General features: G+C 43.3%; 1 protein-coding gene and 1 non-coding gene across 5 annotated transcripts in view; both read left to right on the top strand.

Moving 5' to 3' along the window:
• Window positions 1-18,217, top strand: part of LOC124593714 (schwannomin-interacting protein 1 homolog) — a 1,030,697-nt gene that overhangs the window by 516,156 nt on the left and 496,324 nt on the right. For all 4 annotated transcript variants that reach the window (XM_047132026.1, XM_047132025.1, XM_047132024.1 and 1 more), the window contains exon 4: window positions 3,114-3,295. In XM_047132026.1, the coding sequence (XP_046987982.1) occupies window positions 3,114-3,295 (182 nt within the window). The remainder of the gene's footprint in view (window positions 1-3,113; window positions 3,296-18,217) is intronic.
• Window positions 5,721-5,795, top strand: Trnat-ugu. The gene has a single exon. It is a non-coding gene; the product is annotated as a tRNA-Thr (tRNA).

The raw sequence follows: 18,217 nt of genomic DNA, 5'->3' as shown, positions 1-18,217 counted from the left end.
CTGTTGTTGCGTTCCAGACTGGACAGAAAACGTTATTAAGCGTGTGGTCATAGCTCAGTAACATCAGCTTACATCGGTTTGGTTTTTCCAACAGAACTCATCCTGCTGCAGCAAACAGTAAATGCATATCGGCAACTTCTGTAATGAGTAATGCACATTGTTCGCTATTCAGTCATGAAATGGAAGCAACATTAAGCTCCACTGTGTACACATCACAGACAACTGTATATTTTCGAGGCAGCGCGACCAATGTAGATCCGGCAGGCGGTTGTTCATTATGAACCATGAGCTGTTTCCAAACACTTGCATCACATGCACTGCTCACTCGAGACCTCGGGCCGCCTGAAATATGTATTCCCAGCCATTGCATTCGTATCCCATTTTATTCAGTTTAGCTTCCTCTCCAATTTATATAATTTTGACCTTTACGTTATTCTCCATAGTGGCGGAACGTAATCGCAAAAGCAATGTCCTCTTCCTCGGTCGATGAAAATGTGCCCCAGTTTGGACAATAATGCTGACAAGCCCTTCGTCCCAGTCCAAGTCAGTAATAGCTTTTTAGTCTTTTCTTGGTTAGAATCTTGTTTTAGACGGATTATCCATTTTTCTATGCTAATAGTAACTTCCCACCATTGACTCTTTAAAGAATCGAAGCCCCAGAGATATGATTACCTTACAAATGAGGCAGTGTCTTGAATATTGTTGCAAGTCACTAACTGCTCTCATTATCAAACACTGGGTGAGTACTTGGTAATTTGTGCTCCGTTGTAAGAAAAGCCAGTTTATGACGCATCTCATTGTTTATGACGCGATACCTCCTGAGCCATGTGTCGTACAATCGTATGATTCAGTTGCTGCGTTCAGTGGTATATGTGGATAATGCTTGCAAAATGTATTACGAATAGAGATAATAATAGTAGTAGTATCAGTAGTAGTAGTAGTAGTAGTAGTAGTAAAGAATATTAAAGTGAAACGTCATGCATGATGCTGAAGTTTTAATCCATGAACAGCGAAAATATGATGATCGATAAACTTTTTTTCCTTTCATTATTTTGTGAGGGTGCATCAGCGAAAAAAAGTTCAGAAAAGGTCTGAAATAACGTGTAAAGTTGTTGGAAATCATGAGGGCTTTTATCCTCAAACTCTGGACGAATATGGTCTGTGGAATTTGCACACCGTAAGTTAGGATGGCTCAAGACATATAGATTGTTTCTGACTTCAGTATCTGACTTACTGTGTTAAGCCTTTGACGTAAGATTATACGAGGGGGAGTTGGAAAATAAGTTTCCCCTGTCGACTGTGGTCAGAGTTGGATGTGAAAGGAAAAAAAAAAGAGAGAATGAGACATTAAAGATAAGACATATCTTTCTTTTTCAACATAATTTCCAAGTACATTGAGACATTTGTCACACCGCTTTATAAGCTTCAAAAGCCTTCGTGAAAAAAATCAGGGCATTGCACACGGAAGAAGCGTTGAACGGCTTGTTTGACGTCAGCATTGCTGCCAAAGCACCTTCCGCCGAGAGTCTTCTTAAGCAGGAAACACATGGAAGTCACTTGTGAGTTCGCTCATGTCCGATTCCAAGTTCTGGCGCTACTCCATCGATGGTGATACGCCGGTTCGCTTTAATCATATCATCCACCTTCCTGAAATTTGCATCTGTAGTGGCCGTCCTGCACTTGCTGACGTCCATTACTGAATTGCTGGCACCATCTCCGCACCGTTTGCCTCGACATCACACCTGACCCAAACATCTCAACAAGGCGGTGCCTGATACTCCACCTGCCCATTCATAGCAGATAACAGCTCTCACTTCCGCCTTTGACCACGACTCCAAAACGCAGCTTCTCTCCATAGCTCCGGGGAAGACTGAACGGCTGGCCTCCGCTTTGCGCAGGCACTGCGACAGCGCCATCTGCTTGATCGCCGTCGACCTCTACACAATGGTGTATCAGTGTCTTGCACGTGCGCGTTCACCTGACGTGTCGTCTTTCGCCCATATCACACAACTCTGCCCACAGTCGACACGGGAACCTTATTTTCCAACTAGTTCCTAAATATTAGATATTGATAGCATTTTAACTTTTTAATTACATGAAATACTGAAACAAATATTTTTGCTGTCCCTAAAAGCACACAGATAGGCAGGCTGCAACTGTGAACTGTGACTGGGCGACGGTTTTAGCCGTATGGGAATATGGATGTTTATAAGGCAAAGTCTATACATGTGACTACTGAAATAACAGTTGTAAATATGACTGCTTTTCCATTCGTTGCACAGTCTCCAGCTCCTGCAGTTAAGTATCCTGCACTTTCGTATCCAGCGGAAGTGTAGGGAAAATCGTATAATTAAGTCTGTGATGGAAGTAAACGAGGCTGTACTACCAACGGTGAACTACGATAAAATACACGGAACTGTCGGTCTTGCCATTAATACTAATTAATATAATTTTAACGATAAACATTGTTTACTTCGAAGAAACGTTGACACTTAACTGACTTTGTATCGATTTGTAGCGTAAGCGCAGAGGGCGTGCGGCTACGGTAGATTGTTATTAATTGTTACGTTTTTCTCCTTGGAAGAGAGCAGCTCCTGATTCAAGGTTTCACTTGACGTAAATGGACAGCGATTCACAAGACGATCTCCTCGACAATAAAAAAAAAAATCGTTGCTTACTTGAAAGCAGGGTACAAAATTGGAGATTTCTTTTTGAGAGTGAATTAACAGCTGTCGGTGACAGCATTAGTCGTCGATCCTCCGCATAACTTTTAGCATTTCGCCGCCGTCTTCTGGCCTTACAGCCTCATTACAGACAACAGCATCGTCCACGAAAAGCCACACGGAACTTCCGACGTCCCAATCAAGAGGAATTCCACTTTTTTTTTATCTTTTTTCACTTTGCTGGACTTGCGTGGTATCTTTAACTTTCATTTTCACTGTAAGGAATTGAAAATTCGTCATTCGCGTGGTTAACAGCAGTTGCACCAAATATATAAACTGACCGAAATCCTGGAAATCGCAAAGTCAGTAACGTGGCATTGTTTCTACAACGGTGTAATACGTCATCAGTTAGGACGAAACGTTTAAAGTAAATTGTGCTGTATGTTTCAGTAACGGCACACAATGGGCAAGCAACTACGAGGAGACGACGCAGACCATTGTGAAGCACAGCAACAACTTCAACAACAACTGCAACAACAACATCAGCGTGCGCCCGCGGTCCAGCCACAGCATCGCCAGCTCAGAGTTCATGTCCGAGTCTTCTCCAGATGACAGCATAGGCGACTACGAGGGTGAGCTCAGCGGCGAAGCGCGCGCAAGCTTGCGAAACTCGCTTGTTTATAGTTATCGTCGGCGGCAGCCGTGAGAATTTGCGAGCATTATAAGGAAGACAAAGGGGCGGAGGGATGTCAAGGGGGTGAGCGACTGTGGGTGGGAGGGGGGGGGGAGATACGGGATAACAAGTGACAATACTGATAGGCATAGTATTAACACTGGCGTGCAAAACGCAAAGACGAAACAACTTTCGCATGATGTGTCACCGCCAAGGAACAACTGCGACATTATAAGTACAGAAAGTAACTGAAAGAAATACGCAATGAGACGAAGAGAAACTACACTTTCATGCAAAGGCAATAATTACACTGATACCACCGCCATTAATGATGGTCCCCTGGACACTACAAAAGGCGAGACATGTTACTTAACAGGGTATATGATCACCATGCTCCCATGCTGGCCACAACGTTGCCAAAGAATTCTTGAAGTTGGGTGTCCCATTTCTCCTCCAGCGTAGCTGACAAACGTCTGGGTGGTCGTTGGTGCATATGGTCGTGTTGCAATACTCTCTTCAATGCTTTCCACACGTACTCGATGGTAATTTAAATTGGGGGCACGGGCGGGTCAATCGATTCACCGAATATCTTCTCCCCTGAAAAGACACACGCGGAGAAGGCGTACAGTGTCACAATAACTTTGACAGATGAGTGTACCATGTTCAGATTCAAATGGTTCAAATGGCTCTGAGCACTATGGGGCTTAACATCTGAGGTCATCAGTCCCCTAGGACTTAGAACTACTTAAACCTAACTAACCTAAGGACATCACACACATCCATGCCCGAGGCAGCATTCGCACCTGCGACCGTAGCGGTCGCGCAGTTCCAGACTGTAGCGCCTAGAACCGCTCGGCCACCCTGGCCAGCCATGTTCAGATTTTCGCACGTCCGCACACCATGCAACATAACACCTCTCACTCCGCAACACCTGGACCATCAACACGATCATGTTCCACAACGTTCCAGGGTGCAATACGAGGATACGTGTAATATTACCGAAGATGATCGGTTTCGTTGTTCATGTGCTATGGTGCGGGGGCGAAATAAGCGTACTGACCTCCAAATCTCTGGAACAGTGCACTCACCGGTCAACTGTGTGTCACTATACACCTTCTTCGTGTGTGTCTTGTCAGGGACGCACTCATCCCTGAGTTCATTTTCGTGGATGAAAAAGCACAACTCTTGGGAACGGGAGGATATTCGATGAATGGACTGTCCTGCCCGCTCCCTCGACTTAAGCCCCATCGATCAGGTGTGGGTTGCGTTGGGGAGACGTAGTGCTGCACACCCACATTCATCGACGACCATCCAGTCATTATCAAAAGCACTGGTGGAGAAATGGGACCTCACCACAAGAATCCTTTACCGGCGTTGCGGCCAGCATGGGTGCACGTTATAGAGCATTCATTCCAGTCCGTAGTGATGATAAACAACTGTCTCCCGATCTTTGTAATGTCCAGGAGATCATGCTGGATCGTCGTGACCGCATTGTAATTATTGTCTTTGAATAAAAGTGTCATTTCAGTTCGCGTCATTACGCATTTCTTTCAGTTACCTAGTGTACTGTACTGTATCAGTTCTTTCTATGTATGGTCCAAGTTTCATCGAGCTATGTTACTTGGCAGTGACAAAGGGAGGAGAATTCTCAATTATATTTTAGTGAGTAGCAGAGTGGAGAGTACTTTGAGTGTATGCTTCACTGTAAACCATAAAATATGCAAAAGGTAACCATTTCAACACACGACTTTGTTGCCGGAACATACACTGATGACCTAGAACATTATGTACTTATAGGGATATAGTGTCTGTTCTTTCGGACATGTCAGAAAGAACAGACATCATTGATGGCCTGCAGCCGTCTAGAACTAAACTAGAATAATGTATTAATACCTTCAGCTGCCGACGGGCGTTGATATATATCAACGGGGACAGGTGAAAGAAAATGTGTGCCCCGACCGGGATCTCCTGCTTACATGGCACACGCTCTATCCATCTGAGCCTCCGAGGGCACAGAGGGTAGTGCGACTGCAGGGACTATCTCGCGCACGCCTCCCGCGAGACCTACATTCTCACCTTAAATGCCACACACTACATTCATAGTGTCCCTACCCAACACACTCATTACTCGTCATGTCCGAAAGTGCAGACACCATATCCATATAAGTATATAGTTCTGGCAATACCAGCCATGACCTTCTTCTTCTGTGCGAAATCTCACATATTACCCGAACTCTTACGGAACTTGGTAGGAATGTCTTCCACGAGTAATGAGTGTGTTGGGTAGGGAGACTATGAATGTAGTGTGTGGACATATAAGGTGAGATTGTGGGTCACGCGGGAGGCGTGCGCGAGATAGTCCCTGCAGTCGCGCTATCCTCTGTGTCCTCGGTGGCTCAGATGGATAGAGCGTCTGCCATGTAAGCAGGAGATCCCGGGTTCGAGTCCCGGTCGGGATACACGTTTTCACCTGTCCCCGTTGATACATATCAACGCCCGTCAGCAGCTGAAGGTATTAATGCATAATTCTAATCTAGAACATTATGATCAGATACCACCGCCACATTGAACGCCACCTAAAGGCGTTTCGGGCACGTGGTGAGATAAGAAAGGCATATAAGTGGAGCAGAAACGAATGGTAAGCTGAAGATTTTGCATCCGTGGGGATCCACAGCCTCTAAGTGGTTACTAAAAGAATACATTGTCTGTTGTAGGCTGTATTGTGCTTTGTTAAAATGAAACGATATGTAATACATGACACAGCAAATGTGCTTGATAACGGCTCGCGCCCGAAATTAGCTAACTGCACGATTTCAATAAAGCGCAATACAGCCTACAACCGGCAATGTATTTTTTTTATTGAATTGGGAATTTCGTAACGATGATACGGATCGCAAATGGGGGAAGTCCACTGGTAGAAGCGACTTTGACACAGCTGATTGTTGTCCGGTGCCTGGTAAGGACGAACGGATTCCAAATTTTTGACTGAACGTCGTGATGTAAGTCCTCCATTGTATCCTCTCAAAAATGCGATGATCTAATTCGTTATGTATTCAGTCAATTCATGTTCTTTCCGTCTGAAAATAGCGGTACGACAACTACACTTCACCGCTTTTGTTTTTGTTTCTTTCTTTGCTTCTAGGTTCGTGGTCGCAACTCCGTTCTCAAACACCCATTCTTGTTAAAATCAACCAAGCTGTCAAGCTGCAGCCTAGCACCATCACTGTCCCCTGGCAGTGTCGACAACATGCGGTAGCTGCATGTCTTGCGCGTTCAGGCAGACAATGGCGACTTTTCCTGTCTCTCCTCTCCAGGCAGCTCTAGACTATGTCTTCCATCCTCCCCGTCCCTTATCTCTCTCCCCTCCCCGTCCCTTCCCTCTCCCCTCTCCTTGTCGACACATTACGAATACTTCTTATAAATGTTTGAACGGGACGCTTTCCCATTCTTATTCGACATTACTTTTTGTGAGGAGTATCATAAAGTTTTATTTATCATCAGGGGAAAACTCCAGGTGTGACCATGACAACTGGCGTTACTCCATCTCTCGATATTCACTCTTCAGTGCGCCGCATCTTATCCAGCGATGGAGAACCAGGAAGTAGGAAGAAGTAATTGAGTGGCATGTCCGGATATTAGATGGATGGGGCAAAATTTGGTGGCCCAAAGAAGAAGCATGTTTAACTGTGACAAAACGTGCAGGAGCGTTGTAGTGGAACCAAAACAGCCTCTTCAACAGCTTCAAAATGGTTCATATGGCTCTGAGCACTAAGGGACTTAACATCTGAGGTCATCAGTCCCCTAGAACTTAGAACTACTTAAACCTAACTAACCTAACGACATCACACACATCCATGCCCGCGGCAGGATTCGAATATGCGACCGTAGCGGCCGCGCAATTCGAGACTGAAGCGCCTCAAACCGCTTGGCCACACCGGCCGGCCTGAACAGCTTCCCTCGACGCTTGGTCTCGACAGCCAACCGTAACCTTGGCAGGAGATATTGGCAGCATGCTCCTGTGACAGTTTATCTCTTATGAGCATAATAAGTTAGCATCAAAACATGACAGCTCCAGAAAACACGCGGCATCACGTTGCCTGATGATGGTTTGCTTCCTCGCTGTTTTCCAGCGTGGTGAAACCACATGTTGCCACTACTTGATTTGCGTCTATTCCTAGAGTCTTTGTGATACAGCCAGCACTCCGTAGTTATTAAGTGCCAAAAGAAGACATCTCTATTGGCCAGACACAGCTGCAATACTTCCGCTATCGCCTCGGTTCCGCATTCTTTTGAAGTGATACGAGCAGCCGCGCAACCCAACGGGCAGTGATGTCTGTCGTGTAAGATATTAAAACGGATCTGTGACTGTGCTGTATTTTTTCCACTGTAGTCTACATTTTGATACGTTGGTCTTCAAACATATCTTGTGCTTCCCGGTTCTTAGCAGAACTACGATCTCCTACATCGTTCATCATCATTCAAACTTGTTTGACCACAGAAGAAGCCTCAGTGCAGAAAACGAATCACCGCACGATGCTCCACTTCATTAATGGACTGCACCAGTTTTTTGTATTTCGGCGTGTATCATACCTGCAGAAATGTATTTGCAAAAAAATAAGCCTTTAATTACGTATGTTTAAACACTTATCTGCCGGCCGGAGTGCCCGAGCGGTTCTCGGCGCTACAATCTGGAACCGCGCGACCGCTGCGGTCGCAGGTTCGAATCCTGCCTCGGGCATGGATTTGTGTGATGTCCTTAGGTTAGTTACGTTTAAATATTTCTAAGTTCTAGGGGAGTGATGACCTCAGAAGTTGAGTCCCATAGTGCTCAGAGCCATTTGAACCATAAACACTTATCAGTATTCTAGGCGCGCAGTCCGGAACCGCGCGACTGCTACGGTCGCAGGTTCGAATCCTGCTTCGGGCATGGATGTGTGTGATGTCCTTAGGTTAGTCAGGTTTAAGTAGTTCTAAGTTCTAGGGGACTGATGACCACAGCTGTTAAGTCCCATAGTGCTCAGAGCCATTTGAACCATTTGAACCACTTATCAATAAATGTTTTGCAATACCCCTTTATTTCGAAATTCATGGCACAAAAAGCAAAAATTGATTCTCAGGCATGCTTATGCACTGAGGTGATGATGATGATATTTGGTTGTTGGGCGCTCTGACTGCGCGGTCATCAGCGCTCATACAAAGTCCCAATTCTTACATAGTCCATTCTTTTCACAATCCAATCTTGTCACTGTCACAATTAATGATGATGTTGAAATGATGAGAACAACACAATCACCCATTCTCCGGGTAGAGAAAATCCCCAACCCGGCCGGGAATCGAACCCGGGACCCGGCAACGCTAGCCACTAGACCACGAGCTGCGGACTCACGCACTGAGGTGACGCAAGTCGTGGGATAGCGTTATGCACGTGTACAGATGGCAGCAGTATCGGTTACACAGGGTATAAAAGATTAGTCCTTGGCGGAGCTGTCATTTGTACTCAGGCGATTCATGTGAAAACGTTTGCGATGTAATTATGGCAGCAGGACGGGAATTAACAGACTTCGAAAGCGGAATGGTAGTTGGAACTAGACGCATAGGACATTCAATTTCGGGCTAAGAGGCCGTGGTCCAATAGTAGAAATACTTCTCCCTGACGTTTCGTTGCCCACAGCTAGCAACGAAACGTCAGGGAGAAGTATTTCTACTATTGGACCACGGCCTCTTAGCCCGGAAGTTTTAATTACTGAACTGTCCAGATATTTCCTCAAATCAATCGCGAACAATTGTGGCCCAATGACATTCTCCCTGACGTTTCGTTGCCCACAGCTAGCAACGAAACGTCAGCGAGAAGTATTTCTACTATTGGACCACGGCCTCTTAGCCCGGAAGTTTTAATTACTGAAGACGCCGGCCGTGAAAGCCTACACGCTATGATTATCTGGGCAGTTCGTAGAATGATTTGGGCACCCAGATCGCCCGACATTAGTCCCATCGAAAATTTATGGGACGTAATCGAGAGGTCAGTTCGTGCAGAAAATCCTGCATCGGCAGCACTTTTGCAATTATGAATGGCTGTAGAGAGGCATTTGTGCAGGGGACTGTCAACGACTTGCTGAGTCCATGCCACATCGAGGAGCTGCCGGGCAAAACGAGGTCCGAAATGATATTAAGAGGTATCCTGTGATTCCTTTCACCTCAATGTATATTCATTTGCAATGCGTCCTCATCACCAAATCAAGAAAACAAGCACTGTTTAGCGACAGAGTTGTCTGTTTCCCATTGGGAGATTTTCCACAGCACTCCTCAATACACGGTAGAACGTCCCCTCGCTAGGATGCAGGCCTGAATCAGTCGTGGCATGCCGTCAATGAGATCATGGACCAAATTGTCGCACTCTTTGATGACGATTATGCCTAAATCGTACAGAGAACGTGGTCGTTGTCGACGTCCAAAAACAGCTCGTTCCAGTCAAGCCCACACATGTTCCACTGGGTTCGTGTCCTGGGAACAGGCAGACCACTTCATTCTGATGATCTTGACATGCTTAAGCAACACGCTCGTGAAACCAGTAGTATGAGCGCGTGATTTATCATCCATCAAGATGAAATTGTCACCAAAATGTTGGTGATATGGCCTCACTATCGGTAGCAGAATATCGTCCGTGGGCAGTTAGTCCTCAACTACCACGAGAGATGTACAGTGACCGCATATAATACCACTTTGAAACGTCACTCCACCAAAACCTTGTTGCACAATTGGGACACAGTGTTGGTGGCGTTCTACATTACCGGGTTCTTTCCAATCAAGCTTTCCGTCGTTAATCAGGGTACAAACAAATCCCAGTTTCGTCCGCAAACAACAACGAACGCCAGTCCTGAAACGTCCACTCTGCACGATTTCTTACCCGTCTGTAAAGAAGCCCATGCTGTTATGGTGTATGATGCGGTGCTCACCATGGTCACCACGAATGGAGATTCCCATCATACAGTCAAGAGTTTGAAGTGATACATCACTTCCTGTAGCCTCTTTGAACATCGAATCTAGTTCTGCACTATTCAGCCCACGGTTTCTTTGATCATCCTGTACACCTGTCAGACGTTGTGGCGTCCGAGTATTGTGGTTTGATTGCGTGTTGTACAATTTCAGCGAGATTACAATAAAACTAGTTACTTATTATTAATGTAACATGAGGTTTTATTTAAACACTGCTTTTCCCGGCTAATGATCCTTGTTTTGTTAAAGAAATCTCCACCTGGGAACGTGTAGCAATGTTGTTTGTCAAGCAGTCTAAATGGCATTAAGTTGCAGATCGTTATCGAATTTAACATCACTGTTATTCGAGGTGGAAGCACTTTTCTTTAAGCAAAACGAACAGTTTTGTCACACAATGCCACATGCACTCAAAACTAAGGTATTTTTCCTGTCAAAATATTTTATAAAAGTTGTTACGAAATAACCAGGCTTCATACATTAGCAGATAAGAATTTATATCGCGGAAGATGCTATTTGCACTATATTTAAAGATTATTCACAATGTAAGTCGAATTTATTTCCTCAAAGTGAGTTCTGGGCCTCCAATACACAATTATTATCGCAATTACGACCAACAATATTTATGTCCGTATAGAAAATCAATTTAAAACTGCTGTTCCAATAGTTCACTAAGATGGTGGCTAACATAAGAAAATCACTTATCGATTCTGCTTCAGGCTCTGTTTTACTACTAACAAATAATATATATTAAATCTTTTTTGTACCTTCACTAAATGCGTTAACATTAGAATATATTTCTCAATGTTAATTGCTTATTATTCAGCATTTACCAATAAACCGTGCTGTAGATCAATAGCGCTAATGGCTGCGCTTCTTTTGTAGCTGTGTTAATTAACAACATAATACAGTTATCTATAGACCTCTGTGTTACGAGACATCAATCACGTCCGATCATTACAACAGTTCGAACAAGAAGAAGGATTATTCTAGAAGAATCACACATAACAAAAGATGAATATTATCTTTTTCCAAGAGTATTGTCTGAGATATGATTTTCCCTGAAAATTAAATTATGTCACTGACAGTAATTATTTATTATTATTTTAGTATCGATGAAGTCCTTTTTTATTAACATCACGAGATTGTTTGCCCAAATTCCACACACAGTGCTTTCGTAAATATTGTTCTGAATAAAATATAGTCGCGGATATTACAAAGTTCACGGCCCATGTATTGTAAGTCCTCAACACAGCCAGTCAGCTGGAACCGATTCCATGTCCGTTCCTCATCATATCGATTCCAGAGCACATGCCGAAGAACTCACTGTTGACGAGCCTTCTGTGCCTAACGTGATGATGCGGACTTGATCAGTGGTCGCAATCGTCGTTGAAGGATATTCACTCTACTGTTCCACCAGTGTTTCTAATGCGTCCCTACTGGTGGTTTACTTACATATGAAATTCTGTAATCCATTCCATTGCGGTGTTCTACCGTAGGTGGCACTCAGGGTAACTGTGTGTATGCTGAAAAACAACGTCAGGAGTTTTGATGTTGGTGAGCAACAGTCAAACAATAACTTTTAAATGAACACACCGCCATTTGATTCCATTGTTGCTTGTTTAATTATGATCTAGGTTTCGGCCTTTTGTCACTTGAAAATGGCATAAAGGCCCGAAACCTGGGTAATAATTAAACAAACAACAATACAGTCAAATGACGGTGTGTTCATTAAAAAAAAGGAAAAAAGTCGGGAATGACTTTTCGATCGGTACAGGAACAGTATCGTCTGTATATGCAATTAAAATTTTATGCCAACCTTTCTTAATTATCTGGATGTCAAAGAGAGTTTTAACCACTGCTGTGAAAATATGGGATGGACTTCCACTTTTGCCTCCTTCTACCATAACCAACAGATTGTCTAACGCCATGTTCTCCGCCTACGTTTTTCGATCCGCTTATCCTACTCCACCCGCAGACTCTAAACAGTTATAAAATAGCCCTCTCTACTCTTCGATCTTGAACACCCCCTGGTATCTCCCCTGCTCACTGACCTTGGTACTCTGTCACGCCTTTACCACAACACCCCCCTAACACTACACCATCACACCCTTCTCTTCCTCTCACAGCTAAACTTTAATTGCCTTCCCTTACCCGACTATGAAATCCGCCCTATATACTCGCGTCCTACAAGATGCCTACCAACCTCCTCTTGTCAGGACCCCCTTACCCTCCACATCGTGAGTGTTGGTTTGGAACCGCATCGTTCTTCACTCTTCCCACATCCCTTCTTGAATGCTACGTTCTCATGATACTCTTATCCCTGACACTCTACAGTCACCCTTCACATCACTCATCTATGTATTTATCTTCATCAGTCACCATATCGGCCTTTTACGTTTTACCACACACAACTGTCTGTTGTTATACAGGGTGCAGTGCTTAAATCCAGACAAATTTCAGTTTGAATTTTCAGCCACGGCGGTCGCGATTGGCTTTCTTGAATTCCATAGGCGTCTAGTAAACAGTCAGAACTTCTAAATGGCAGAGCTGTTACAGACAAATGCTGAATACAACCGAAGGGCCGCTATCATCGAAAGTTTTCGCACTGATCGTTCGCCCACTCAAATAGTCCTATTCTTCGGATACGCGAGATCAACGGTTTACGATATTGTGGCCAAGTATAATTCTTCGGAGAAGGTGTTGTGTCCAGCGATGGTGGTATCATGCCGCAGCATTGCTTTGGAAAGGGGCAAACCGTCAAAAAAGAAGTATATCTGCAAGTTTTGACGAATGTCCTGAAACCGTGGATGGTAACTGTGGTCTCGTGGAGAGGATATGTCTTTCAACAGGACCGTGCACCATCTCGTATGAGCCATTTAGTCCAAAACTAGCTCTCGGATGACGTTGACATTTTCTGGTCAAAGAAGTTCTGGCCCCCGAATAGCCCATATTTTAACCCATTCGACTACTGTTTGCGGAGCGTAGTCGAAAAAGTTACCAATAAGACGAGGGGCTCTGATGTCACATCTTTGCGCACCGCTATCGAAGCAGCATTCACAATATGGGCAGCGCAGTTTTAAAGAGTGCGTGTGTTGCTTCTAGACAAGATTGGAGGCGGTCACTGCAGCTGAAGGGAGTTACATCGAGTAATGTTATTCTTGAAAGATACCACTACTTATATGTAAAAGGATACTTATTTTCTTTTGTACTTTGTTTAAATGAATTTTTTTTTTTTTTTTTTTTTTTTTTTTTTTTTTTTTTTAAAGGAAACAGTTCCATTTGTTCGGAATGAAGCGCCACACCCTGTATATTCGTGTACAACACTCATTTTGCAGTCAGCTGTGCCTTTATTTTGAATAATAAACAAATCAGCCGTTTATGTTGTTGAACATCTATGAATCATGGACTTTGCCGTTGGTGGGGAGGCTTGCGTGCCTCAACAATACAGATAGCCGTACCGTAGGTGCAACCACAACGGAGGGGTAACTGTTGAGAAGCCAGTCAATCGTGTGGTTCCTGAAGAGGGGAAGCAGCCTTTTCAGTAGTTGCAGGGGCAACAGTCTGGATGATTGACTGAACTGGCCTTGTAACATTAACCAAAATGGCCTTGCTGTTCTGGTACTGCGAACGGCTGAAAGCAAGGGGAAACTACAGCCGTAATTTTTCCCGAGGGCATGCAGCTTTACTGTATGATTAAATGATGATGACGTCCTCTTGGGTAAAACATTCCGGAGGTAAAATAGTCCCCCATTCGGATCTCCGAGCGGGGACTACTCAAGAGCACGTCTTTATCAGGAGAAACAAAACTAGCGTTCTGCGGATTGGAGCATGGAATGTCAGATCCCTTAATCGGGCAGGTAGGTTAGAAAATTTAAAAAGGGAAATGGATAGGTTAAAGTTAGATGTAGTGGGAATTAGTGAAGTTCGGTGGCAGGAGGAACAAGACTTTTGGTCAGATGAATACAGGGTTATAAATACAAAATCAAATAGGGGTAATGCAGGAGTAGGTTTAATAATGAATAAAAATAGGAGTACGGGTAAGCAACTTCAAACAGCATAGTGAACGCATTATTGTGGCATTATTGTGTCTATTAAGATAGACACGAAGCCCACGCCTACTACAGTAGTACAAGTTCATAAGCCAACTAGCTCTGCAGATGACGCAGAAATTGATGAAATGTATGATGAGATAAAAGAAAATATTCAGGTAGTGAAAGGAGACGAAAATTTAATAGTGATGGGTGACTGGAATTCGAGAGTAGGAAAAGGGAGAGAAGGAAACATAGTAGGTGAATATGGATTGGGGCTAAGAAATGAAAGAGGAAGCCGTCTGCTAGAATTTTGCACAGAGCATAACTTAATCATAGCTAACACTTGGTTCAAGAATCATGAAAGAAGGTTGTATACATGGAAGAACCCTGGAGATACTAGAAGATATTAGATAGATTATATAATGGTAAGACAGAGATTTGGGAACCAGGTTTTAAATTGTAAGACATTTCCAGGTGCAGATGTGGACTCCGACCACAATCTATTGGTTATGAATTGTAAATTAAAACTGAAGGAACTGCAAAAAGGTGGGAACTAACGGAGATGGGACCAGGATAAACTGAAAGAACCAGAGGTTGTACAGAGTTTCAGGGAGAGCATAAGGGAACAGCTGACAGGAATGGAGAAAGAAATACAGTAGAAGAGGAATGGGTAGCTTTGAGGCAGCATAGGATCAAATAGGTAAAAATACGACGGTAGTAGAAACCCTTGGGTAACAGAAGAAATATGGAATTTAACTGATGAAAGGAGAAAATATAGAAAAGCGGTAAATGAAGCAGGCAAAAAGTAATACAAACGTCTCAAAAATGAGATCGACAGGAAGTGCAAAATGGCTAAGCAGGCATGGCTAGAGGACAAATGTAAGGATGTAGAGGCTTATCTCACTAGGGGTAAGACAGATACTGCCTACAGGAAAATTAAAGAGACCTTTGGAGAAAGGAGAACCACGTGCATGAATATCAAGAGCTTTGATGGAAACCCAGTTCTAAGCAAACAAAGCAATGGGGGAAAGAAATACAGTAGAAGAAGTTTGGGGGATGCAATAGTGAAGGCAGCAGAGGTTCAAATAGGTAAAAATACGAGAATTTAATTGATGAAAGGAGAAAAGCAGAAAGGTGAAAGGAGTATATAGAGGGTCTATACAAGGGCGATGTACTTGAAGACAATATTATGGAAATGGAAGAGGATGTAGATGAAGATGAAATAGGAGACATGATATTGCGTGAAGAGTCATACGGAGCACAGAAAGAACTGAGTCGAAACAAGGCCCCCGGAGTAGACAGCATTCCATTAGAATTACTGACAGCCTTAGGAGAGCCAGTCCTGACAAAACTCTACCATCTGGTGAGCAAGATGTATGAGACAGGCGAAATACCCTCAGACTTCAAGAAAAATATAATAATTCCTATTCCAAAGAAATCAGGTGTTGACAGATGTGAAAATTACCGAACTATCAGTTTAATAAGTCACAGCTGCGAAATACTAACGCTAATTCTTTACAGACGAATGGAAAAACTGATAGAAGCCCACCTCGGGGAAGATCAGTTTGGATTCCGTAGAAATGTTGGAACACGTGAGCAATACTGGCCCTACGACTTATCTTAGAAGAAAGATTAAGGAAAGGCAAACCTACGTTTCTAGCATTTGTAGACATAGAGAAAGCTTTTGACAAGGTTGATTGGAATACTCTCTTTCAAATTCTGAAGATGGAAGGGGTAAAATACAGGGAGCGAAAGGCTATTTTCAATTTGTACAGAAAGCAGATGACAGTTATAAGAGACGAGGGGTATGAAAGAGAAGCAGTGGTTGGGAAGGCAGTGAGACAGGGTGGTAGCCCATCTCCGATGTTATTCAATTTGTATATTGAGCAAGCAGTAAAGGAGACAAAAGAAAAGTTCGGAGTACGTATTAAAATCCATGGAGAAGAAATAAAAACTTTGAGGTTCGCCGATGACATTGTAATTATGTCAGAGACAGCAAAGGACTTGCAAGAGCAGTTGAACGCAATGGACAGTGTGTTGAAAGGAGGGTATAAAATGTGTTGTTGTTGTGGTCTTCAGTCCTTAAACTGGTTTGATGCAGCTCTCCACGCTACTCTATCCTGTCCAAGCTTCTTCATCTCCCAGTACCTACTGCAACCGGTATAAAATGAACATCAACAAAAGCAAAACGAGGATAATGGAATGTAGTCGAATTAAGTCGAGTGATGCTAAGGGAATGAGATTAGGAAATGCAACACTTAAAATAGCAAAGGAGTTTTGCTATTTGGGGAGAAAACAATTGATGATGGTCGAAGTAGAGAGGATATAAAATGTAGACTGGCCATGGCAAGGAAAGCGTTTCTGAAGAAGAAAAATTTGTTAACACCAAGTACAGATTTAAATGTCAGGAAGTCGTTTCTTAAAGTATTTGTATGGAGTGTAGCCATGTATGGAAGTGAAACGTGGACGATAAATTGTTTAGACAAGAAGAGAGTAGAAGCTTTCGAAATATGGTGCTACAGAAGAATGCTGAAGATTGAATAGGTAGATCACATAACTAATGAGGAAGTATTGAATAGAATTGGGGAGAAGAGGAGTGGCACAACTTGACCAGAAGAAGGGATCGGTTGGTAGGACATGTTCTGAGACATCGAGGGATCACCAATTTAGTATTGGAGGGCAGCATGGAGGGTAAAAATCGAAGAGGGAGACCAAGAGATGAATACACTAAGCAGATTCAGAAGGATGTAGGCTACAGTAGGTACTGGGAGATGAAGACGTTTGCACATGGAGAGCTGCATCAAACCAGTCTCTGGACTGAAGACCACAACAACAATAATGTTGTCAAGCTGTGCCACAAATTTCTCATCTCTCCAATTCTATTCAATACCTCCTTATTAGTTATGTGATCTACCCATCTAATCTTCAGAATTCTTCCGTAGCACCACATTTCGAAACCTTCTATTCTCTTCTTGTGTAAACTATTTATCGTCCACGTTTCACTTCCATACATGGCTACACTCCATACAAATACTTTCAGAAACGACTTCCTGACACTTAAATCTATACTCGATGTTAACAAACTTCTCTTCTTCAGAAACGCTTTCCTTCCCATTGCCAGTCTACATTTTATATCCTCTCTACTTCGACCATCGTCAGTTATTTTGCTCCCCAAATAGCAAAACTCATTTACTACTTTAAGCGTCTCATTTCCTAACGTAATTCCCGCAGCATCACCCGATTTAATTCGACTACATTCCATTATCCTCGTTTTGCTTTTGTTGATGTTCATCTTATATCCTCCTTTCAAGACACTGTCAATTGCGTTCAGCTGCTCTTCAGGTCCTTTGCTGTCTCTGACGGAATTACAATGTCATCGGCGAACCTCAAAGTTTTTATTCCTTCTCCATGGATTTTAATACCCACTCCGAATTTTTCTTTTGTTTCCTTGCTCAATATACAGATTGAATAACATCGGGGAGAGGCTACAACCCTGTCTTACTCCCTTCCCAACCACTGCTTCCCTTTCATGCCCCTCAACTCTTATAACTGCCATTTGGTTTCTATACAAATTGTAAAGAGCCTTTCGCTCTCTATATTTTACCCCTGTCACCTTCAGAATTTGAAAGAGAGTATTCCAGTCAACATTGTCAAAAGGTTTCTCTAAGTCTACAACTGCTGGGAACGTAGGTTTGCCTTTCCTTAATCTAGCTTCTAAGATAAGTCGTAGGGTCAGTATTGCCTCACGTGTTCCAATATTTCTACGGATTCCAAAATGATCTTCCCCAAGGTCGGCTTCTACCAGTTTTTCCATTCGTCTGTAAAGAATTCGTGTTAGTATTTTGCAACCGTGGCTT

This window comes from Schistocerca americana, chromosome 2, assembly GCF_021461395.2.
Source record: "Schistocerca americana isolate TAMUIC-IGC-003095 chromosome 2, iqSchAmer2.1, whole genome shotgun sequence".
NCBI classification, from domain to species: Eukaryota; Metazoa; Arthropoda; class Insecta; order Orthoptera; family Acrididae; genus Schistocerca; species Schistocerca americana.
Note: the sequence above shows the minus strand (reverse complement) of the source record. Positions and strands in the feature narration are given on the sequence as shown.